This window comes from Phaethon lepturus, unplaced genomic scaffold, assembly GCF_000687285.1.
Source record: "Phaethon lepturus isolate BGI_N335 unplaced genomic scaffold, ASM68728v1 scaffold28022, whole genome shotgun sequence".
Lineage (NCBI taxonomy): Eukaryota > Metazoa > Chordata > Aves > Phaethontiformes > Phaethontidae > Phaethon > Phaethon lepturus.
The window spans coordinates 2,464-26,029 of record NW_010521653.1 but is presented as its reverse complement, the minus strand read 5'-3'; the positions used below and the strand labels follow the sequence as shown (position 1 = coordinate 26,029).

Sequence of the window (23,566 nt, the reverse complement as noted above, 5' to 3'; positions counted from 1 at the left end):
CCACACCGCTCCCAAACACCATGCTGATCATCTTGTGCCATCTAGGTGGAGGTGTGGGACCCAGGGAACCCTCTGCAAAGCACAAGGGACAGGGCACAGCCAAAAGGGTCACGAATATGATATGCTTCAGTGGCTGCAGCTACCTGGCTCAGCACAGGACCGCCACCTCTCCCTGCTGCAGTCTCTAATTGACTGAACAGTGCTTTGAGATACCTGCAGAATGAAAGGCACACGAGAGCAGAAGCTGGTTTATTAAGAGGCCTCTGACAATGAGACATCGGAGCTGCAGACGCACCATACAAGCTGCAGACTCGCAGAACGAGCCTTCCACAAATGAATCCTCTTGTCAAGAGCTGTACGATTCTGTATTCATGTACCCTGCCAGAGGAGTACTTGGCAACCCCTTTGATATCGCTCTCTAAATTAATAGACAAAGGGAATTTTATCAGAAGCAGGAACTGAAGTCAGATGCCGGTACAGCAACAGCTGCAAAGCAATTGCTGCACAGGTGTGACAACATGGGGAAAGGAGCCGCACAACAGCGTGCATCTGCATTGGGACATAAGAGGATGGCCCTGCCACTGAGTTACTATTGCTATTAACTATTACTGCACAGAAATCAAGATTCCTGGGCTCAGGTCACTCTGCTCACAAACCACCACCAGCCCTTAACACTTGAATGTCATCTTTATCCCAGCCCAGTCTCTGGGCAAACCTCTCCTCTTAGTCTCTTGGAGATGGTCTGTGGAGAACAAACACCGAAGTTCAGAGGACTGTAACAGGGAAAAGTGTGTTACATGAGTGACTGAGGTTTACTAGGACTCCCCTCACAGTTCTTGGGGTCTGTCTACATCACGGACCATCACAGCACTAAACCTCTGAGCATGGGCAAGCAACAGCCCTGTTGTCCACACTGATGGCATCCTCCAGCACAGCAGTGCCTGTGGTATAAAAGGAGCTGGAATTGATAACTCTCCAGCTACAGGACTGAAAGGTTCCAGAAGCAGCTGCACGCAGCCCCCAGCCAAAAGGGACTGGAGTCATGATGCAGTGGACAGAAGTGAAGAGGGAAGTGTTTGTGAGGATCCCAATAGCAGAAGCCCAAGCTGCCAGCTATCCAAAGGGAAACACTAGCACAGCCCAGATGAACCAAAGTCTAGAAGGCAGGACTGGAAACAGGACCCTTCCCCAACTTCAGGCTCTTTTACCTGCATAGGTGCCTCTCTGCTGCCCAAGCACAGCTCTTCTCTCTCGGCCTCAATAGCTTTCAGTGGACTCGGCTGGGTCTCTGCAGAAAAACATCTCCATGTCAGCACAGGTTTGCAGCCCCCAAACTATCTCCTCACTGGTTGATAAGCCCATTTCTTAACAGCATTTTCACAGCTTCAAAACATTTTTCAGACTTGTCACAAACGTTATCAGATAATATACATCACCACAGCCAGATGAGGGGTTAAAAGTCACAGCATGGTGGTGTGAGGACAAAGCCGCTGCAGCTTTGCAGCTTCAGGGGGAGTGACACTAGACACAGGGAAAGTGTGCGGGACACTGGCTGGGATAGAGACAAAGCAAGAATAGAGCTCTCCCTCCCATCAAGACAAACAGAGATCCCATTCTGTGGTCTGCCTCACAGTCACACGTTCTTTAGACCTCCACGTCTTCCTTAGCAACAAAATATGCCTCCAAGCACCATGACCTTTCCCTCTACAGCCGCTCATGAACAGGAGTGGTCTCTTCATTAATTTTCTCACTTAAAACCCTGGACTGGAAAATCTCAAACATGGTAGGAGAGACCAAGGAAGAAAAATTTGTTGGTCCCAAACATTTTTCATTAATCTAAGACAAAAATCATTTCAGCTCTCATGCTTTACACATATGTTGCAACTGAAAAATCTGAAAATTTCTTGATTGCATTGAAGAGACCACTCCTGACGCCTTGTTTTGAGTGATCCTTCCATACCCATGTGCATCATGGTGTCTCTTCAGCAGCAAGTCCCCAGCAATCTCTGGTCACAGAACTGTCTTAGAGTAAATGGGTCCAAAACCAGGGAATCAAACTAAATTACCTGGATTATTTCAGCCATAACAAACAAGGGCAGGAAAGAAATCTTATTTTGTCCAAATAACTTGAAAATTCTCTTATTTTCTCTGAATTTTATGTGTGTAACTTTCGGTGCGAAATTCAGAACATTCTCAAGTGCCTCTTACCTGGGCAAACAGAAATCTCTTCTTCAGCAGAGTTTTCTATGGCAATATCTGGGCTCCTTTTACTGTCAAGTGGGGTCAACATGGAGACACTGTTCAAAATATGAATATGATATAAATCTCCAATGCAGTAGGTGTGACAGCACACACCTACCTGTCTCACGCAGTTCAGAACAGCGGACAATGCCTTAAATTCCAAGTGGTCAATATCTGATAGCCAGAAACGACCAGGATAACAGTGAAATATGGGTATAAAATGCTGTCCTAAGCGAAAACCCCAAAGAGAACATTTTTCCTTCTAGAAGCCTTGGACAAAAAGGCATGAAAGGTCACTATCTCATGTCAGGGAGCAAAAATACCTGCTCACAACTGTGGGACTTCCTTGATTCTTTCTACTCTTAGAAGATTTGGGAGTTGGGCAGGTAGCAGGGCTGCGCTTCCTTCTGTCTGAGGAAGGAAATTCTCAGAGAGGAAAGACACAGACTTGGTTTGTCCCACATTACCTTTTCCCTCCTCACACTGCTAATTTTATTCCTTATCGCTGTGCATGGCAGCCAGAAGCATCACGGATGCAATACGAGGCAAGGCTTCCTTGCAGCAAAGTCCTAACAACATTAGCACAGCGGTTCCTCCGAGTGGCACCAGCTACCGCTCCTCTCATTTTGACCTTCGGATTCCTCCTTTTTTCTCCTCCCCCAACACTGCACAGTGTCTTTCCCAAACAGGCAGACATTGCTGAGCAAGTCTGGCACCCATGCTGACATGCTCCACGCTCCGCGTGGCTTTCTGATTAGTCTGATCAAGTATGCAAGAACGCACTTTAAAAACATGAATCCCCATACTGACAAATAGAAGATTTATTAAGCTCAACCACAGGCCTTAGAGAGGAGAGAACAGCCACTGTTGATTTATGATAAGTAACAAAATTCTGATAGGAAATCACAAGTGGCTTTTCCCTCTAAATAAAGCATCTCAAAGCATTTGTTATGAATCCAGGCTGCATGTTTTACTCTGTGTCTAACATCAGGGCTCACTTCAAAAGAAGTTACACAAAACAACTTGCTATGACATTTATAAAATGGGCTAATCAATTTGAAGTCAAACCACATTTCTTGCTACACCAACTATCTCTTGGTAACAAAGCCTATAATCATTTATTAAAACCCCAATCTACCATGCTCCGCACAAAGCGTAAAACAATCAGGCAGAACAGCCCGCAGAAAGTAAAGCAGCCTCTTCTCACTGCTGCTGCTTCCAAAACTGCTTCACTACCTCCAGACAGCTCAGAGCCACGTTTTCCTATTAAGTGCTGCTGAGGCCAGCCGGCCGGGGTGCCTGAGCCTTACCCAAGAGAGGACTCTGCTGGCAAGTTACCAGGAGCCAGATGGCAACACTTAATGTGCACAAAACTGTGAAGACTGCAGCCATTTCTTGCCTTGCTGCAGATGTGCCAGCTGCTCAAGGAGAGGCCGCAGCACCCAGGTGCATCCCAGCCCCAAGGGGGGCAACCAGGAGCTCCTGGGTGGCTTGGGGAATGTCCCAAACTAACCTCATCAGCTACACCAAAGGAAAGAGGTCCCTCTCTTTTCATATTCAGCCCTGGCTTCTTCTGCCTTAAGCAGGCGGGAGGCCAACGCTGCAGAGCGCACACCTCGGTGCCTTCTACACAAGCACACAAGCTCAGACCTCAGCTGTCACAGACTCATCAGGCTCGGCAGCCGCAGGTTCCTCCTGCTCCCCAAGGCGAGCTTTAAGCTTGTTAGAAAGGTGCAAGCAAGAGGGATTTTCATACTCTGCATATTGTTATTAACTGCTCAGGCCAAATGCTGTTAGATCAGAGGAAACTTGGCATTTTTGTTCCAAAGCAGGTTTAAATTATAAAACCCAGCAAATTAAAAACATGACATTATCTGCCCTCTCTTGTAACTGGCTCTTTGAATCCTCTCCCATTTGCCCTTCTTCTCCCAGAGCCTTCACTGCAGAATTGCATCCCGCAGGAAGGAGAAGAAAAAAAGGAAAAGAGGAGTAGGCTTAAATCTGAAGAAAATCATGTTGACTTGTCCCACACCTGTCATCTGCTGAAGTGGCTTTTCTGGAGCACTGCTCTCTATCTTTGGCTGATAGGCAGTGCCGTCTGGCTTCCTCCTCCCTTCTTTCCTCTTCAGCAATAAGGCAAGAACATAAAAATACACACAGAAATCCAGTAAACCCTCCACCATGCTGCCTATGCACCTTCCGCTACAGGCCACGTGATAACACCGCTATAACTCACCTTCAGCTTTACTGCATCATGTCACATTAGCTTCAGAGGGCAAGGATCGAGTCCCTGTACCAGGATGCACCTTGCACATTTTATAAACTAAAACGAGTAACTGATCTCTTCTCCCCACCTCCTTCCCACACTGCTCCAAAGCCATCTATTTCCAGGGATACCTAATGGCAGCGACTGCAGATAGCCTTTCCAGCGAGCCCTGCTGCCAGGCCCTGCAGTAACCCCTGGTGAGACTGCACCCCAAAATGCTCCAGGGAGAGTGGAAGAGCCTACGTCACCAGAGTGAGCCTGTGAGCCCCATGCTCTGAAATCACCTTCCTCACCTCTGTGCAATTTGCATGGGCTCCCCATCTTCATGCACATCCTCTGCAGGCAGCACCTGGGAGGCCTGCAAAGGAAAATTCCAATATTATATAAAACAATGTACACAGCTAACCGGGATCTGCTGGGTCATCAGATTCTGTCCATGGCATTACATCCAATTTGTTGGGTATTTTTTTCCTGGAAATGGCTAAGTATCCATCCTGAACTAGTCAGCTTTTTTCCCTCCATCATTCCTTTCAGTAAGGTGTTTCAGTAGCTCTCCACAGTAATGCCTGGCAGTACTTCTTGCTACTTTGCTGCCTAGACATGATTCTGGACAGTCCAGGCTCATCTATTCATGCCAACCTTGTCCATCACCTTCCGCACCCTTTGCCTGTTCCTAGCATTTACTCTGATGTACTTGTAGGTAGCAACCACAGCTCTTTGCCATCTCCATTTGTGCTGAGCTAAACTATCCAAGGATTTTAGCGTCCCCTTGCACTCCCTCAAGCATCCCAGCAGCCCTCATCTACTCCAGTTTAAAATCTATTTGCCTCAGCCAGGATGACCTGATCAACTGGTACAGCTGATGTTTGACCAAGAGAAGTACTTCTCTGAAATTTTGTATAGATAAAATCTATTGCATTTTTCCCATCTGAGAAATCAGATGTCCCATCAAAAAGAGAGAACAGATTAACCTGCACAATCTACAGCTGGTAAATCCATGTCCATTTTATCCCATTTTTCATTTAGTTCTACAACTCCACTTATTCTTTCCTTTAAAATTTCTTCAAAAGCCTTATGCACTGCCGAGGTCAGGCTAACATGCCAGGTCCCTTTTTTCTTCTTCAGTGTACAAGTTACACTTGCCATGCTCTAATCAGGCGGAATTATGACAGTTTATTAGCACTGCTTGCTGTCAAGCCCATGATTTCTCATGCTAGTTCCTAAAGAAATCCAAGGAGTTTTCCTCCCCCTTCCTTGAGCCTATTAAACGCTCCAAGTTTGATTTCCACCATAGGTTTCAACTTCGATCAGCTCCACTCCTGGATGGCTGATGTACCTCCCCACCAAGCCCCACAACAAAGCCTCCTGCCAGATTTCCCTGAAGTGACTCCAGTCCCCAAATATTCCGTTTTATCTATGCTGTTCTTTACTTCTTCACAGCCTAGCCCATCATCAACATAAAATACCACACCTTCTCCTTTATTTTTATTCCTCCTCTTCCTGAACTGTGCATATCTTAACAATGCCTCTGCCCTGGTCATGGATACTGAGCCATGTTTCTGTTTTGCCTAGTACATATGTTATAGGGTATGGCATTAATTCAGATTACCAGACTAACTGTCCAGAATTGGGTCTTTTCCAGCCAAATCTTTTAAAGACCATGAGGCCCCTAATGTTATTTGAAAGGCTATGAAGTAATTTATTCTATCAGCACTGAAGTTGGTTAGTGCAGGTTCACAGGCAGTGAGATCTCCTGACAACCAGGATTTGCTCTGTGCAAACATCCCTTGGCTGCGGGTGGCAGTCGCAGCAGTTGGTCACTGCCAGGGTGGAAGGTCTCTGCCCACCCCAGGTGAGGGTTTCAAAGCAGGGGTACAGGCAGGCTCCCTTGAGCACAGCAGTTGCACCTTTGTTTCACTAGTGCAACACAAGTCATGAGGCTTTTTCAAGGACAGCTTTGAGTCCCCATGGATGGTTTCTAGCCTCGGCACAGCCTAAAATCTCCCACCATTCCCACAAGCAAAGCAGCCCGGTGGTACTCGGGGAGCCCCAGGGCAGTACAGGCAGCAGGGGTCTCCAAGCGATGCCCCACACCGAGGACACCACTGCTCTGGGCCCTTGCTTGGTCGTTGCCAGTGGAATTGTATTCGATAGAGGGGAAAAAAAAAAATGGAGACGAGGCACAAGCAAACATCAAACACATCGATCTTGCAAGTAAATCACTTGTGCTGGCCTCAGTGTGCAACTGCACAGCAAGGCAAGAGAAGGGTGCAACCTCTCAAGCTGGGAGAGATAAGGCAGATGAAAGGGCATTTAGAAATTATTTTATCTCAAGTAAATAAAAGGTTGGCAAATTTTGGGTTAGGATTGAAATTTTACAGTCTGCTACCTCTTCCTTATTTTTTCACCTTAAAAATATCAGAAAGACTACATCTACATACACGTTATGGCTCTTAGAGAGCTCTTGTAACGTCCTCATCCTGACCACAAGTTCCCACTCAGCACCACTAAAACGTCTCTTCTCCCTAAGAATTAATTAGTTATTAGCACTAAATGGATAATATAAAAAAAAAACCCAAGCAACCAACCACAATTTTCAATACTGATTAAAAGTTCACACCTTTCCCAGCTGCTGTAGCTTTCCCAGGGCTTTAGTGTACACCTCCATAGACCTACAGTCACCCCAATCTTCCAAGTTAATGGACACCTCCATTTCCAAAGGAAAAGACACAGAGGAAAAAAAACACTTTGCCTTAAGAACCTTTCAGGACTTTTATATGTACCCCAAAGAAATTAAAAAGGGCACAAGTCGGTTTCTTTCCTCTGCAGGTCACCTCTAAGGCTTGTTTAAATCTATATCTGCTAAACCCAAGCCAAAGCACTGTCATGAAAAGTCACATTTCAGCACAGGCTGCTCTGCACTTTTTCTGCAACCAGAAAATGCAGACATGACGTTTTTCCTAAGTGTTCAATATTACAAGACAGAATATAAATATCACAAAACAAGTTAAGTATCTTTCTAACACCAGGGTAAATGATCAAATACACTTGAAAACAGGAACAACAGAGCTGAGGCTTCAGTCATAGAGAAGATAAAGTTATACAATGATCCGGGAGTGAAGTCATTATGAAAAATGAGGGTTGGAAAAGGCTGACACAAACCTAAAATACAGCAGTAATAAATACTTCATCTGACTAGCAATCTGTTTAAACTTAGCAGTGACAGAAAGCTGCCTTCCGCTCCAACAAGAGAGCCCTGATGGAGACAGAGGCTGACACCTAGCGTCTAGCAGACCCAACAAGCAAGCCAGAGAAAAGGTGCCCAACCACCAGGAAAAGGAAGATGAGCACCACCAAGGAGACAGATCACCCCAGGCAGACAGAAGACACCTGTGAGCATGCAGAGCCTCTCCCAGCTACAACCACAGGACCTCAAGGGAAAAGAGCACTTGCAAGGGTGAAGCACGTACAGACGTGAACAAGCATGCAGGTGCAAAAAGGATAGGCTGTGCAGCAAGGACAAAAGCCACATTTCTGTCTGCAAAGGAAGACACAGAGGTCTCCACATGGCCATGGGTTTATAAGCTAGTTTGCCAGAGCTGGTGGTGGTCAGCATCATCTCTGTACTTGCTACCCTGACACACTGCCAGGTTACACCCTTTTGAGAAGGACAAGTCAGCTGGAAGTCTTTATCTTAGTGGTGCATTAATGGACGACTGCCAGGCTGCATGATGACCCTATCATTTGTGAGCTGGGTATCAGCCTGTATGCTTTTCCTCTCCCTTCCACACTAAACTGCGTGGCTAGGGGAGGAAGTCCTTAAATTTAAGAGGAGCATTAAACAGCAGTGCCTGCTTTGCAGAAGGGACTGAACCCTAAAATGGACAGAAGAGCACGACTGCTCAACCTCTTCTCAGTAGTGAACCGCTTACCTGGCAGTAGCTGGTGGTCGGTTCATCATCAGAAGTGGAGTTCTTCTCTTCTTCCATGCTGTGCCCTGGACTCTCTGCCTCCCTCCTCTTTGAGGGGAGGAGCCAGGTGATGTTTTCAGACTCCTTCTGCCCATCTGGGTCTCCATCTTCTGTATCATCAGCAACCCCATTCTCCCTGCTTATCTGCTCTCCTTTCCTGAGCTCATTTTGGCTCATGGAAGAACTGGGCACAACTGGGTTACCAAACTCCTTCTTATGCAATAGCTGCCTCTGAGCCTGCTTCAGGCTCTTCTGGTAAACCTCCAGCTGACACAAGATGACTTTGGTGTACTGGTTGGGGTCCACCCCTTTGGGGCAGAAGGGGATGCCCCAGTAATAGTGCACTGTGTCTCTCGCCTCCTCCTGCTTGTGCTTCTCCTTTACCGCGTTCGGCACGCAAAACTCAGGGGTACTGTCGTTCTGCTCTGCTTGCTCTATGGAAACACAGGCTTTGGTGGTGTGCTCAGGCCGAGAGGTGTGTTTGGTACCTGCTCCTCCACCACTCCTCCTGGGGCTGCCACACCATTCTGCGGTCCAGCTCTTCCAGAGCGTGGCTGAGCTCCCAGCACCAGCTTCTCCCACAGAATGGCCAGTGCAGGGCAGGGGCTGCTCTTTTGGTTCGTGGTCTGTTGCTTCAGAAGAGCTGGAGGGGCTTGCAAACAGTCTTCGAGGTGTCAGTCGCCAGGAGCCCGAAGTCACCCTGCCAAAGGTGGGACTCAAAGAGATGAGGTCCTCTCCAAGAGTGCTGGGTAACACATTACTAGAATCACTTTTTGCTGGTGAGGAAGGCTTTTCACTTGACCTTGTCACAGGCTGGCCCTTCCCCGGAGACACGATTATGCTGGATACTAGTGAGCTTTCAACGATTTCCTGGCTTAACCTCCTCAACACTACCAGGGGACTCCGGGCGACATCCATCTGTCTGTTCCCATCAGCTCTGGCGCTCTGTGAGTGGGAGCTGCACTCAGAGCGAGGGGTGTCAGGGCAAAGCGCCAGACCTCCCAGGGTCTCAGAGACTCCCTTCTCAGCGGGCTGGCTTTGGCCTCGCGCACCCAGCACCTCTGCAGACAACTGTGGGGTTGCATCAGAGGAGTCTGAGGGCTGACAGCTCTGAAAAACAAAAGGTTGACTCTCCAAACAGCATGTTCTCTATCAGCAGAGCGTACCAAAGGATCCCCCAGGGAGCCATCACCCCGACTGCAGAACCACCCCCAAGATCAGAACTGTGTACCCCAAAACACGGGATAGCTGAAGTTAGACTTCACACACCTCTCACTAGGAATGGCAGAAAACAACCACTCTGCAACTCGCTTGCGCTGGAAATAGCTAGCCCCCCCATGCAGTGCAGCAAAACACACACAGAATGCAATGTTGCTGAAGAACTCTAGTAAGCCTCTTCACAGAAGCACACTTACATTAAGGCTCTCAGCAATGGCCTTCCTCAAGAGCTCCTCCTCTTCCTCTTCCTGACAGTTCACTTGTCTGGCTTCTTGCTCACTCATTTTCAGGGCCAGTGCAAACTGTTCCTCTTCAGTCATCTCTGCAGCAGAAGAAAAAGGATAATGTCAAGTCACAGCTGCAGGTGTATGTAAACACCCAACACATATTCAACATGGTGGAAGAGATGTCCAAGGGTCCCACCTCCCCAGGAGGAATGCAGAGCAAAACATCTAAATCTCAGCTTTCCAGAAAAGGTGCTCAGCTTTCCAGAGCAGGCAACACCAAATGAAAAAAATAACCCAAGTCAGATTTCTACAGCAATCTAAACTCTGACTCCCTGGGTGTATAACTACAATGGGACATCTTTTTTGCACTCATCAAGCAACACTCTACAGCTGCCAAACGCACATTCAAGGAGATAGGAAAAGGACAGATTTCCAAAACATGCTCATTTTTATATTGGATAGGCTCAGCAGCAAGGCAGGATAAAGAACACATCTTCTTTAATACACTTTTTTAGTAGCCAAATAGCATGTGTCGCTGCCTTCTGACACGCAGATACCTGCGATACAACAAGACACCTACCCAAGAGCAAAAGATCTACATGTTGTTCACCCTGAGCTGCAGGTGGAAAGCTCTGTGGAGGATAATGTTACTTGGTTGGTGGTATTATGGAGGATCTTTCACATGCAATATATCCCCCTTCTGCTCACATCAACACTCCACTGCATCACTAAGTCAGTCATGCACGGGAAACAGGTTTCCTACAGTTGTAACTGCTATTTCAGCAGAAAATTTCTTCCTGAAATATTCCTCACTCAGAACAAACCAGAAGCCGATACCGGCTATTTAGAAACAAAGCAGTTAGTTACTTTGGAAAACACTTATTTACTTCAGTTCAATCCAACACTTTCACTATGCTTAAAATATAAAATGCCTGCAGAATGGAATGCAGCTTGGAAAACAACTCAACAGCACTCTCAGGAGCTGAAAAATACATCTTCTCACTCGAAACAAATTGACAGATTTCCTTCAAAACCCGCTGCCTCCTTCAGGCAGAATCCTGCACACGCCATCTCGTGCACGAACCAAAAGGCTTGCTTTCTGATGGGCTAGAAGAGCTTTAAGAGACACGATTTGAACAGGAAGGCCACCCCAGCACAAAACATGCCTTTCCTGCAGCCAGTTCCGAGACAGACATTTCCCTAGATAAAGATGCATTCGGAAGTTGCAGGCTCCCATTTTTGAACCCATCCTCTTCCTACCAGCTGCCACCAAAATACAGCAGCACAGCCTCCCTAGAAGCGCCCAGGGATTGCACTGGTCTTAGCACAGCCCGTGCATCACCGCACGACTGCACTGGGGTGCAGCCACACAGCAGCAGGCTTTGCTCTGCCCTTCCCCCAGCTCGCTGCTAATGGCAGGCTGGTTCTCCCCCACCCAAGCAGGATTTGAAGCATTTTTGGACTGTTCTGATTACCAGCCATAGGTTCCCTCACATGTCCTACTAAATCAGCACTTAGCTTTAGGTTGGTTGGTTGTTTTTGGGGTTGTGGGTTTTTTTTTTTAATTTCTTTAAAAATTAAGAAAGAGGTTGAAGTGAAAGCAGACTGCAGTGCACACAGGGCTCGTGGGGATCTTCTGTCCTTGGACAAAGTCACTCTATGATGTTACAGCCAGGAGGGACCAGAGGGAAAAAAAAAAAAGCATCCTTTAATGGAAAGCACACGACAGCCCAGCGCATGAAGAAGGCTCCCATCCCCAAGAACAGCAGTAATACACAGCATTTCCACAATACCAAACACCTCCCAAGCATTCGGTAAGTGCGTGCTGATTTGTTTCACTGCCGAAACCATCACAGCAACCAGACCAGATCCTGCAAACCCCGACATGTGCAAGAAACTGGTGCACGTGATCAGTGCCCCACCACACAAGACTTTCCACGTGCTTAAATTAAAACGGGGGGCCGAGCGCTCACCAGTTCAGGCTATCAACATCCATGAAGCTTAATAAAAAGAAACATTTTTTGGCGAGTTACTACCGTACATTTTGTTTTCTTCTCCCTCCCTGGCACAGCAATTTCCCCTCTGGGGACAGGGAATGTGCCAGACAAATGCTGCCTCTGGCAAAGAAACCAGCAACAAACAAAATGCACTTAGTGCGGTTCCAGTTGAGTAGGTGCTCCACAGACAGGGAAATCGCGAGTTTAAATCCACCTGGCATTACGGTGGGGAGAGCAAAGAGCAGCTCATGCCTTCCGGGAGACCTGACCTGCTTTAAGCTGAGCAGTCTAGAGCAGGCGGTATTTTGTGCTCTACGTCTGATCCTTTCTCAGCACCATGCATTTTAGTAAACTTGATGTTGATTGCACTGGTCATAATTTATGATGATTAGAAATCCAGAGTGTTGCATTAGCCCCCGACCAGTATGTGCAAACAGATCTCTTGAGCGCTCCAGGAGCGAGCACAGAGCGTGCAGTGGAGGTGAGCCATGCTCCTGGAGCGTGGCGGCGGGGCAGGGGCTCCTACAGCCCTTGGGAAGAACAATCCCTCTCCGTCTGGACAGACACACTCCGTTACGCTCAGCTCACACACACTGCACGCCTTGCAGAAACCCGCCGGGGGCGGAAGTGCCAGCACCTCCGGCTGGGAATTCTGCGTCTCTCACTCCAAAATTCACTCGCCACTCATCCATCCCAAAGCAGCACGAAATCCCAGCGCCTCTCTGGGGACCAGGGCATCCAAGAAACCCACAGATGGGAAGGAGGGGTCAGGGAGAAACTGTTTTTAAGACATTGCAGCCCTAAACAAATTAAACCATTTCAGAGCCTTTTTAAATGCTAATACAGCAATTTGCTAAGCAATTTATGTTCCATTTTGACATTTGCAAAGTGAATTAGATGCAAAACCCTACTAGTTGTAGTTCTAACACTTACTAATAAGAGATTTACTCAAAAATAATGGAAATGTGGGATCTCAGTATTTCCACATATCCAAAGTGCAATTACAGTAAAAACATTCAAATGTGCTTTAAAACACTGACTTCCTCCAGAAAAAGAGAGAGACGTCTTTAGGTTTTGTATTTCCATTTATCCTGTCAGGATGAAACGTCACAGATATATTTTAGTTTCGGCTTTAGGTTAAAATGAATAAAACCACAACAAAGCAAAAATGGGAGGATATGCTTTATAACCAGAGCCTGCAAAATATCTGAAATTTTCCAGTTTTGAGGAGAAAGAACTTGCTCTACCCAGAAGCACCAAATCTTTACAAAAGAGCAATTTGCCTCGCAATTCAAAGAATTTATTTAAAGACACTGAGAAAAATAATTACTACTTCAAATCTTAATTTGCCTAAAAGCAAACACCAAAAGCCTAATTATAGTTTCCCATAAATGAGAGAACAGACCCACCATCACACGTGCTTAAACAAGTGACTGCTCTCTGACCAAACAGTGCTGGGTACCCCCAACCTCCTGCACTTCCAGGATGCGGATGTGCACACTAAAAAAAAAAAAAAAAAGTCAGCTTTTGCCCCAGGAATAGGAAAACTATTATCGAGAATTTCAATATCTAGAAATGCAACAAAACTCCTCCATTATACAAGAGCTAGAGAACTGGCCTTGTCTCCTATGGCTTTTCTGGAGCACACTGAACACCTTTTGCACAGCACGAGCTCCCAAAACCCAGCATGCTCAACAATGCAACGAGGGCATCCAACTTCAGCAACTCCCTCTTCTTAGTGCCATATGTTTGGTCACATTTTAATGGCATCTCCAAGCGCGGTTTCAGCTTTTATTTGGTGTTCTGTCTCTTTTGGGAGAAAAAGAAAGAACGAGAAAAAGAAAGAACGAGAAAAAGAAAGAACGAGAAAAAGAAAGAACGAGAAAAAGAAAGAACTCTTCCCCCATCTCTGACTTTGCTATCTTACTTCTTTGACACAGGGACACGCACAGTGGGCTTCAACTCCCACAAAGAGCCAGGCTGTTTCATGTTATGGCCTTAGGCCTCTATTAAAAACAATTTAATTCACACAAGCCCTCTGAGGACTGACAAACCCAACTGCTGCTGCTTGTGGAGCACTGGCGTGCTCCATTTTGTTCAGTGATTGCTTTGGGTTTTGCAGGAGACATCATCTCTCCCATTTTAAAACATTCTGAATTTAACATGCTATATGGACCGCTGTCTTGTGGAGCACAAGAACAGGAGGCCGGATCCGCTGAGACAAAGCAATGGTCCATGTGCCTGGCCGCGGTAAGACGTGGTGCTCTACAGGGTGTACAGGCAAGTCTGGCCATGCTCAGTGGTCTCTTCTGCTTGTACATCCCTAGCACTCAAAAATGCTGTTTGCAGAATATGAGCAGGAACTTTCCAGCCTGTTCCCTTTAGCATCTGTTTATAGACCTATGGTCCATGAATGCATTTAATCCCTTATTAAAGCTGCCGATACTGACCCCTCCACAACCTCCTGTAACAAAAACTTCCAGGAGTTCACTACATGCTGTGTGAAGCATTACTTTTCTTCACGCGTTTTAAACCTATCTATCTCCTGCTATTTCCACTGAGTGCACTCTGGCTGTAGGAGCTGGTAAACAGCGCTCTGTTCAGTTGAGGCACTGCCTTCCTGAACTTTTATCCCACCTTCCTCTCCTAACAGAGCAGCCCCAGGCTTTCCAGTCACTCCTCATAAGGCAGCTGCTTACTCCCCTTCATGGCTTGGGCTTGCCCTTCTCTGGATGTCCCCTCACTCCACCGTGTCCTTGAGATGCGGAGACCAGAACTGCACGCAGCGCTGTTGATGTGGGTGCACCAACACTTTATATAACAGCAAAATGACGTAAAACAAATCTCTTGTTCTTAACACCCTTCCTTATGATGCCCAACGTTGCTGGCTTCTCCGGCTGCCCCCGCACTGCGAGACGATTATTTCAGAGAACTGTCAGCTGCAACTCAGATCTTTCCTGAGCTGTGACTGCCAGGTCAGAGCATCATGATGTTTCAGAAAAAGACAGCAGCAGAGGGGCCTGAAGAGGAAAGCAGTTTGTGACTGACAGCATTTTCAGATGGGCTTCAACCAATTTTGAAACTCGGTGAGGTACCAACACCCTCACACACTTACTCTGGAAGTGCACCAGTTTGCACACACACCACCTGGGGAGCAAACAAGTGACAGTCTGCCTGTTCAGAAAGGCAAATTTCACCCTGAGGAAGGTTTTTTCCGAGAGCCGTGCATCCCCAGCCACATTGCAGCCTTTCTACAAAGGAAATAATCTCTAATACAAACAGCAGAAGCTGCTCAGCACCAGTCTATTTCCCCAGCCCCACGCTTGAGACCTACGTGCAATTTTTCTTTTAGCAGCTAACTTCGTTCTATCCAGCTGCTGTTTTGTTCTCTTCTTTTGCAATCCACTCTCTTCCTTTGACTCCTGCTGTAATGGAAAAAAATATGGTGAGTGCATACAATATGTATGAAATACTACCAGCCCCCCCCCAGATACAAACACTGTTTCAAGTATAAGCCTCTATTTGTGTGAAATTTGAATTTCAAACGTAATTCAAGCACATTCTGTAGCTATTAAAAGCCGTGTGATAAGCATAACGAGCAAAAAGAGTTACAGACTGACACAAACAGAGAAGTAGGAGAGACAATAGACTTCATGCCAGTCACTACCATGCAGTGCACCTGCTGCCCATGATTTTAGAGGGAATTTGTTTGGCCTTGATAAAACACTGGTATTTGTAAGCATTCAAAACAGAAAAACAAAACCTTTTTGTAACTGAACATTGCACACCTGTAAGCCAGGACTGCTTCCTGCCACACAGCTTCTAGTGCCCTGCCCAGACAATTTCAGGTGACCAAAACTAGAATCCTAGCCATTTTTGGGGACCGAGGTTAATACACCCCAAGGGCAGGACAGCCAGCTGTATTTACTCCTGGTGCTACTCTCTCAGTATTGCCGTAAGTATTTAATTTTTGAAGCTTGAGTACTTTAGAAATGTCATCTCGAGGCCTCCCGGAATAATACCCACACAAACAACATCAGTGCTTGCTGCTTTAAGCACGTGGACTGCAACAAGAATGGTCACAGGCTTAATTGGCATACATTTGTGCAAGTTGCTGTCCTAACGGCTTAAGCGAGGGCGTACACATTACCGAAGGCTGGCACTGGACCCCTTCCAATTTGTCTCTCTAAATCAGGTAGGATTAGAATCAAGCCCTGTGTTCCAGGCAGAGACCCACGCCGGGCCAGGAAGGGGGTTCACACGCCTCCGTCTGCAGCTGCAGTTGTTTTTGCTGTCCACGAGACTCATGGCAAACTGGCCACACACTTGTGCCTCAGATCACCTCCTGTGCCACATGGGGCACATGGCTTGGGCTACTTTAATGCAAATGGATGCACTGCTTATTTTCAAGCGTAATCAATTTCTGCTGTCCCTTGCCTGTGCTTCTGAACCTGTGGAGTCCTTTGGACTGCCGTTCTATGCTGAGTTTTGTTCAAGACATTTGCAGCTTTAGTGTTATCTGTAGATTTTATTAATGTATATACACCACTTGCTCCCTCTTACGGATCATTAATGAGAATGTTAAAACACACACAGACCTAATATTGATCCTCTTGGCCTCAGCTTTACATCTCCCCCAAATGAGCCTCTCTTCTGCTCATCAGCATCTTTTGCTGACAGTCTTTTAGCAGGATTTCAATCCAGGAATGTTACTACCTAGACCAAATTGAATTATTTATCCAGCTAAGATTTTGCAAGATGTACTATTAAGTGGTTTCCTGAAACCCTAATACATTACAGCTTTTACATACCCTAATACCTACGCCATTCCTCACTTCCACTGATTTAAGAATCAGCTCACAACAAAGCAGCAATCATGCTCAGCAAGTCCACACACAGATTCATGTTCACATCTAAGGGTTTTTTCCTTTGACCGATTCCTCCTTCTTCCCCACCCAGCCTGGTTTTGGTACCCTGTTTCTAAGATCTGCCCTTGTATCCCCAAAAGGCTGCTTCACAGCCAGATTCGCTCTTGCTATAAGATGGATGCTCTCTACTTCTGAGCCTGCCTTAGCTCATGCTTAGCAGGCGAAATCCTGTCTCTTCCAGGGCCTCTCTCCAGGGCATATCACCCTTCTCCACAGTTTTCCATAAGCCACTGGTTCTCCTGCTCGGAATTGCCCTGCCTTGCTCTGCAGCAGCAGCCCCACGCTGACCTTGCAGGCAGCTCACACCTAAGGGAGTGGGCAACGGTCTGTGGGATCACACCAGGATCATGCTAGGATTATATGCTGGAGGAGGTTAAGCGACAGCTCTCCCACACTCCCCCAAAGCCCTGTCTAACAGTGCTAAACCTACTGCAGCTTGAGACAGGGGCAATTTAATCCTAGCAGGCTCTGTAAATCCCCAGCTCCTCTCTCTAGGCATCAATCTTCCCCTCATCACTTTTGCACTTGCCGGAAGGTCAACCCTGACACTCTCCTCCACAGCGCTCTTCCAGGGCATGGATGTGATTTATGAGCACACCAAACTTTCCACGGCTGCCAATGTCTGCTCTGTGCAGAGACACACGTTTACAATATGCACCACAGGACAAGATGGGGCTCAAACACCTTCGGGGCTTGGAGGGGAATGGCATGCCCAGTGCCAGGCAGGCTGCCTGGTTTCACCACGCAGCTGAGTATGTGCCTCAGTTCCCCATGCTGGGTCCTGAAGAATCTTGACATTTACAACAGTGGCAGGAGCAAAATTATTGCAGGACACGTGTTGTATGAACCTCATACATTTGAGAAAGATGTTTAAATTGCTTAGCAGTGTTCTACCAAACAGCCACAGTACAGCAAACCGCTGAAGCAAATCCAATTAATCCTGATGGGCCAAAATACACACACACATCTCAATTCCAAGAATTCTTAAATCTTCTTTATTTTTAAACCCAGAAAATAAAACATACCTTTTAATTAGGATTTATGGCTGTTTGTACCTCTGCTGGGAGAAAGCCCCGCAGGCCCCAGAGTGCTCTGCATAAATGCAGGCAAGGATGGTAGAAACAGAAGGGGCCAAGAAAATTCAGAGAAGACAACAGGGCTTGCTCTTTCTGACCCAACCTTTTAATGCTCATCTGTCTACAAGGATAATAGGAACTCGGGGGGCCACTCAACCAACTGCCTTTCTAATAAGATCACTAGTCCAAAAATAATCTTAATCAATTAAAATATTCCCAAACTGCAGCCAATACTCTTAGTTACAAGGTCATCTCCAACACACAACTTCCAGGGGAAACTAATTATTATAGTGGAGGCGAGGTGGGAACTGCATACCTCTGCTCAGTGCCAGCCTGGATAGCGTCTCACCTCCTTCACCGTCAATTTAAAGCATAATGGCCAGAAGGAATCCAAATTCTCTTCCTGTGTGTCAGGCTCTGCAGTTTAATTTATGATGCTCTCTTATGAGCAATTTCACTGTCAGTATTGTACACAGATCAAGAAAAAGACAGGTTTCCAAAGCTCCCTTACGCCAGCCACTATTCTTCTTCCTTGTTTTTTTAACCTGCTTGGTTTCACCAGACAGCAGGAAATCAAATTTTAATTTCAAAAATGCTTTTGCATGTAGTTAAGAGAACCTGACTGCCAGCAGAAGCAGATACAGCTCCACTTGCTTCTAAAAGCCTGTAAATGGAAGCCAGTAGCCAGCCTCCCACATCCTGCTCCCTCGAATCCACATGATAAACCACAGAAATCAGCTTCTACTGACTCAGGGAAGGAAAGGCTACAGAAGAATGTATCCATAGCTAACAGTGCAGACTGAAGTCAAAAGGTCTGGGTAATTTTACTGCTCAACAGCAGTTGGGACCATCTAACAAGAGGGCACAGCCAAACACCATGCGTCCTGCATGAGAAATACGCAGATGAAAACCAGACTAATTTATTTTTAAAAGCCAATTAGATGTTGGAAGTGCCACGTTTGCTCTAGCCAAGGATGCTGCTGAAATTAATATCACACCCTACTTTATTAGTCTCCGACTTCAGTTCAGAATCTGTTTCAGCTCTGCTCTGTCTTTCAGCTCATTAGAACAAACCTGCTGGAAGTGAAGACTTGAACAAGACGACACAATGGGGCTCGTGCCAGGCGTGTAGCTCCTGACACATGGGAGGGAGGCCTCTGTAGAAAAAAGGGCTTTTACCAGGCTGTGAGGAGCCTGGATTCAGACCAATGTCATTTCTGAGAAGCAAGCGCAGCAGAGCCTCCTTGAGAGCACACTCACACTGCCCTTTCTTCTGGGAACTGGAGGCACCGGGTCCCTCAGTACCACAGCAGAGCCCATGGGGACAGTAGGGTGCTGCAGTGATTCTCCCACATGGCTCTGCTTTGCTTAGATGGTAGCCGTGTGAGGCAGGAACTACCATCCTAGCTGTCACGCTTCCAGTGCCATCACCGCCATAGCAAGGTATCCCTCAGGCCATGCCTGGTCCTGAGACAAGTGCCCACTGCCACAGCTGATAGAGAACAGGACAGGGTGGTGGCCGAGTATTCCAGCCGATGCCCAAACACACCTCTTTCTACCAAAACCAACATGTGACCTGGAACATCAACACGCACTGCTATTTACCCAGATTGCGAGTATCTCCAAACACAGGAATACTCAGGCAAAGGGATGTTCCACACCAAAGGGAAGACAGGCCATGGACGCCATGCAGAAATAGATGGCACCATCATCCTGGAGTCTTGTCATATTCCTCAAGGGCTGGCAGAGCTAACTAATCTGGCAGAAAGAGCTTGTGAGACTTCATGCAAACTCTATGAGTGGAGACAGGTACTCTCAAAGGATCTACCCAGGAAAAACAGACCCTTCCAAAAGGTCCCACAGCAGATCAGCAGCATTTTGGGATCAACTGCACCGAAGGCTGCAGATCAGCCAAATAAGTTAGCACAACTACTGGGTGTCTGGCTGTGCTCAATGCTCACGCTTGGCCAGGCCTCTGGCTGGGTGACAGTCTTTCAGACGTGGCTTCAGAAAACCTTGGAAGTCAAGGAGCCTTTATCAACAGCCCACTTCAAGCAGGAGGCTCAGGAGACAGACCAGGAGTTGCTATGCTTGGAGAGAGCATTGTTGGGCACTATTTGAAGTATTGTATATTTGTGAATGACCACGCATTTTCTGGCATGGGCAACCAATTACCTGCAGGATTTAAACAGTCAGGGGGGACAGGCACCACTTTGCTCATTCGCCATGTCTGCATTTTCAGAGACAGTCTGCACAAAGAAGGTCATCTCTTCTTGTTTCCACAAAGCCAGAGAGACTGTTCTTATTTCGGCTGACCCTTTGCAAAAAAAAGAGAAGTGTTTCCTGAATCCAGGATTATATATAGCAGAGATCAGAAAGCTCCATGTCCAGAAAACTTCCTTGTGATGCAGCTTTGCAGATGCCACAGCATAGACATGAGCAAAGAAAGAAAACTTGGCAAAATAACATGGATGAGCTTGATAATCCAGCATGACTGAAAAATTCCTGGGAGAGGCAGTCTGCCAAAGATCATCAAAAGTGAGAAGCTGGAGGTTTTCCAGGTGCAGCTGCTACAAGATCTGCTGGTCTGGAAGCAGAACTAGGGACTTGTTCTATAGATACCTGCCAAGAGACTGCCAAGGAAGAAAGCCATCGAATCAATGATGCCCAAATTGTCCTTGTAGCTTTTGATTCATAAGGAACCATGTCCTAACAGATGCAAGATTAATTGAGAATGTATTGTTCTCTAAAATTGCTATTGATCTGAGCTTCCCACACCTCTTCTTGAACACATAACAAGGTCTTACTAGAGCAAGAACAACAGTTACAAGGTTCGAAATTGAAATTCAACTTGATGTATGCTGAAGAGCTGAGACAGTTACAGAAGCCAGACAGTTATTTTTTTGAGATCCCAAGTAAATCACTTTTTTGGGTTTGATTTTGCAGAAAACAACACAAGAGACTTGTGGCACTGGATCTGGAAGCTGATGACTCACAGAAAGAAAGAGACTGAACTGAATAAATCCACTCATTCAACTGACTGAACTGTTGTCACTTAAACAGAACCTAATTGGCTCTTTAACGGCCTCTCTGAGCATATCCTTTTCTGTAATATGACCGATTATGCCATCAGAATTTATTGTTTATAGACAAACTTACAGAACAGTCAAGGAGCCTAACCTTTTTATAGATGTGTTTTAAGAGACGTTTGTTTCCTCTTTTTCAGATACGTGCACATTGAGATGAATAATTGCAGACAATAACAGGTCCTGATCTTTTATGTACTGCAGCAGCTCTTATAGCTGCTGATTTCTTTTTTCCTTATAGGTTTCACAATAAATGCCAGTGATGCAGCAGACATCTGAAGTTAACTTAGCATATTGCAGAGCTAAGGGTTTAACCCCACTGAACTATTACTGCCATATGTTCTATTTCTTTCAGGGAATTTCCCAATGGGAAAGAACTCAGACAATGTGAAGAAAAAACATCCAGTATCATTTGCCCTACAGCTTTTTACTGTTTATTTCTAGTGCTTTTCCCCTCCTCACATGATAATCGCCTTATTGTAGAGAAGCATGCTGCAGATGTGGGAGCGAAAGGGACTTGATTTAAGATCTACAGCTTGAGAGTGAACTGAAATGCTTTTGAAAATGGTGGAATTACAAAAAGCAGCTTAGGATCCCCAATCACTGGCAAGACACAGTAAAGTCGTAACAGTCATACATAGAAAATTGATTCTAATAATTTCCTCTCGTGTACCTCACTTACATTGAGGACAGAGTCTCAGGGCTCTGGGTTTCCCCCAGGCAGGAGCTCTTGCACTCCTCCCAATGCCAGTGTAACAGACACAGACATCGCAGACATTTCAATCTTTTAGGGTAAAGCTGATGTTTGTAAGACAACACTAGGGATCGCTGATCTGAGCCTTTATGTCTTAGCCAGGCACACGCACATGGCAGTTCACCTTTACACCCTATGGAAGTGGGTTAAAAACTCAGGCTTCTATAATTCAGGATCAGTTTACCAGACACCAGCTGTGTCTGAGCTACTCGCAAGCCTGTGTTCTAAATCATTTTCTTATCTATTTGCACATAATACAAAATCATGTTTCTATGGTTTAGCTGGAAATCAATCAAATAAAAATTATTAAAAAAAAAATTTGTAAAGGGATTGAGGAAAGGTTACTTTTAAATTACGTTTCAAATTCAGTTCTGAGAGGATTTGGTTATCAAATCCCAGACTCATAACTCACCCTCACGAAGCACACCATTCATATCCTAGTCAAACAGGATTTGATTCATCTCATATGTGAGAAAAGGAACGGCATAACACTCTGCGCAAAGCCTGACCCCAGCACATACAGCGTGGGATGCTCCGGCACTCTCCTGCAACAGCAGGGCCCAGCACAGGCTCTGGACACCACACGCCAATCACTGACCTCTCCATCGCTGTCAGATATAACAATAAACGCATCCACAAAACTGCGCTTCTTCTTGGCATTGGCTGGGTTCCTCTTCTCTTCCTCCTCTTCCTCCCCATCCTGACCTCGAGAGTCCAGGCCCTCTGTGGGCTTCTTCTTTCTCGGCATCCTTCACTCTGAAACAGAGGGAAGCATTAAAAGCCGTTTGTTTCCTTCTGGTTTAGATTTCCCCTAACAGCCATCTTTTTTTGCTATTTTTAGGCAAAATACCCCAGGCATTAGAACCTTATTACAAAGCGTGGTGGATTTAGCATTACTGGGAGCCACATGTACGAGTCACCACTCACCTAGTTAAGAATAGTTTATTATGGCCGATTGCTAAAAAGGGGTTTCAGGGGAATAGCAACACAAAAACACTGAATGCCCTTGCTCCAAAGCAGTGAGGCTCTCCTCTTAAAGTTCATCAAATTCCTCCAAAGCATCACTTCACAGCAGGTCTCCCACCCTCCAACACAACCCCAAACTTCCCCTCCTCAGTCCCACACCTTCACTGTCCCAGTGCAGAACAAACCGGGCTGTGGCAACAGATGAAGCTGAAACTTGCATGCCAGAACAAAAAGCCACCACAGCACAGCCATTTGTCAGCTTTTATATTCAACAAAACAAGGGGGAAAGGCACGTTCCTCAAAGGACACTGTTTTGCTTTAAGCACAGCAGCTTGGTGGAATGCTGCCCCAGCACTACAAAGGGAAAACGCTGGCAATGGCAGTAGGCAGGTTGGAAACAAGACAACAGGTTTATCTCACAGCCCAGATTTCTCAATGAGCATCAGCCTCCGGAAGTCCTCTGCACAGACATGCCTGAACCATTCGTATTAAAGAAGGCACTTGACAAGCAGGGAGGAACCTGCTGAGCGTTATTAGTCCAAACGTGAGTGCACTATGCACAGCACAATTGAGGGCAGGTGCCCACACAATGCAAGCTAGTACTTCAGCGTCTCCTTTCCTTGCCAGCCCATAGACTGTTGGAGAGAGATGCACAGCAAGCGTTAGCAGCTTTGATCAAAAAGGACTCAGACAAGAGGATCAGGAAGAGATCTTGGCAAATGAGAGCAGCGGGACAGCACACAGAGTTAAAACACCCTTTCCTGTCTATGTTTGCTGTTCGGCAAATAACTCGACAACAACATTTGGCATTTCCTGAACTGTGATCTAAAAGAGGC

General features: G+C 46.3%; 1 protein-coding gene across 1 annotated transcript in view; it reads right to left on the bottom strand.

Annotated features, from left to right (window-relative positions):
* UIMC1 (ubiquitin interaction motif containing 1) overlaps positions 1-22,512 on the bottom strand; it is a 34,514-nt gene extending 12,002 nt beyond the window's left edge. Inside the window, exons 1-7 of the mRNA XM_010281595.1 lie at positions 22,363-22,512; positions 15,255-15,345; positions 9,894-10,018; positions 8,440-9,588; positions 4,801-4,865; positions 2,209-2,297; positions 1,209-1,288 (exon numbers count right to left, since the gene is read on the bottom strand). Coding sequence (XP_010279897.1) covers positions 1,209-1,288; positions 2,209-2,297; positions 4,801-4,865; positions 8,440-9,588; positions 9,894-10,018; positions 15,255-15,345; positions 22,363-22,512 — 1,749 coding nt within the window. The remainder of the gene's footprint in view (positions 1-1,208; positions 1,289-2,208; positions 2,298-4,800; positions 4,866-8,439; positions 9,589-9,893; positions 10,019-15,254; positions 15,346-22,362) is intronic.
* Positions 22,513-23,566: the final 1,054 nt, after the last annotated feature.